Genomic DNA, 1,966 nt, shown 5'->3' with positions numbered 1-1,966 from the left:
AAAACAGTTTCATGGCCAGGAAAAAATATATATATTTATGGCTGGTAAATTTCCTCAAATCACCACAAAAATTTGTTTGTATCATGATTAAAGTGGCAGATATGGCTACGTTTTAAGCCCTACTGAAGTTAAGAAGTTAAGAGAAAAGTGTAATTTCCCTACTGTAGAATAAGGTAAAATAAGATATGAAAAATACTCATTTTCATTTATTTTACACAATTGTTTTCCAGTACTATTGTCGTAAGAATAATAATATAATATTATTATCATTATATTCTAATTTGTTTGCTTACTAAATATACCAGTATGAGAGTAGTTTAGACTGAGACACCATATCACAACTAAAAATGGGATTGAGTCCCCTTTAAACCTCAAGATCAAGTCGATTGAATAGCTTTTTTCTTTGTTTAGTTTGCACACTGAAACTGTATTGATCTTGTGAATTCTCAAAGTGCACTAAATAGATGAATTTAACTGTAAAATGTACAAAATTTTCTTATGGGGGAGCATGCCCCCGGACCCCCCTAGGGCAACTCTGTTGTGGGAACTCTTACTCCAACTTAAAAGTTGGCAGCTCTGCAGATGCAAGAAAAATTATAATAGTTCCAACTTGCACCCCTAAATGTGCGTTTAAAATTGACAGCTCATAAAACTTGCAAAAAATAAATCAACATGTTGATAACACATAGGCAGAGTTTCAGAATGCTCTCAATTACATATAGATGCATCCTGTATGCATTAATTGTGATGGCGTTTCGGGTGTTGCTCTGGGATGGGTCAAATATGAGGCTGGGAGGGAAAAATCACAGTATACTCACTACAAAAAACTAGACTACACCACTGGTTAAATCGGAACTGATATATTATTTGGTAAAAGTCTGATGTCGGAAGTAAATGCATCGCAAAACGAATCGAAACTAGAACCAGAACCAAACGTTTAAGATTTTAGGAGCTGCATGAAACGTTAAACCGTGTTTATGATCAGATCCGTGTCGCTCCGCCTTCAGGAGAAACAAAGAGTGCGAAACTCCACTCTCCAGCTCCAACTTTGAAGGCAAACATCGCGCTGATTTGAGTTTGTTCGAGTCGCGCATCGTCGAGATGTTCGTCGTGTCGCTGCTGTTGGGCGGATTGATCCTCTGTCCTCTGATTCTCAGCGCGTTTTTCCCCTATTTCTGGACGGATCTCGTCTATCACACAAAGTTGTTGGGGATTTTACTCAAATTCGTTTCCCGCAGACGAAGGCGACCGCTGTTTTTGGCGCTGGACAGGTTTTTAGAGCAGGTCGAAACGCGGCCGAACAAGACGTTTATCGTGTTCGAGAATAAACGCTACTCGTTTAAAGACACAGACAAAGAGAGCAACCGGATAGCGAACGCCTTACGGGTCGCGTCGGTGGTGAATCCGGGAGACACGGCGGCTCTGTTCTTGCTCAACGAGCCCGCGTTCATCTTCTGCTGGCTCGCTCTGGCCAAACTGGGCTGCGCATGCGCGCTCCTCAACAGCAGCATCCGCGCGCGGAGTCTGGTCGCGAGCTTCAGCTGCTGCCGCGGCGCCAAAGTCCTGATCGCGTCGGAAGGTGAGCAACGAACCGAGGAGCGGAATGTGGAAAAGCTAATATTTTCATTTAATGACATTTTCTTTACTAAATCTATTTTACATTAATCACAAAAATGAGACCTCACTGACAAAATGTCCCCACTAAAACCCGCAATATTGTGTTCTAGTTCATTTAAAGCACACAAATCACGCATTCTTTGTTAATAGGCTTTCACTCTGTTGACAAGGCTTTGTTTTAAAACACTTTTTCACTTTCCCCCCTTTTTCTGCTTGCGCTGGGAAAACAAAATCTATAACCCTGATCCAAGACTGTAATAATCAAATACATAAATGAATAAACAAAATCTGCTTAGCATCTAGTATACGAAGAATAACTTATTTTGTGTGCTTTTTAATAAAAAGCAAT

General features: G+C 40.5%; 1 protein-coding gene across 1 annotated transcript in view; it reads left to right on the top strand.

Moving 5' to 3' along the window:
* Positions 1-1,028: 1,028 nt before the first annotated feature.
* Positions 1,029-1,966, top strand: part of LOC141345415 (long-chain fatty acid transport protein 2) — a 5,609-nt gene continuing 4,671 nt past the window's right edge. The window contains exon 1 of the mRNA XM_073850265.1: positions 1,029-1,579. Within this exon, the coding sequence (XP_073706366.1) occupies positions 1,102-1,579 (478 nt within the window). The 5' untranslated portion in view covers positions 1,029-1,101. The remainder of the gene's footprint in view (positions 1,580-1,966) is intronic.

This window comes from Garra rufa, chromosome 11 (genome assembly GCF_049309525.1).
Source record: "Garra rufa chromosome 11, GarRuf1.0, whole genome shotgun sequence".
Taxonomy (NCBI): domain Eukaryota; kingdom Metazoa; phylum Chordata; class Actinopteri; order Cypriniformes; family Cyprinidae; genus Garra; species Garra rufa.
The sequence above is the reverse complement of the archived record's forward strand: the minus strand, read 5'-3'. Positions and strand labels throughout refer to the sequence as shown.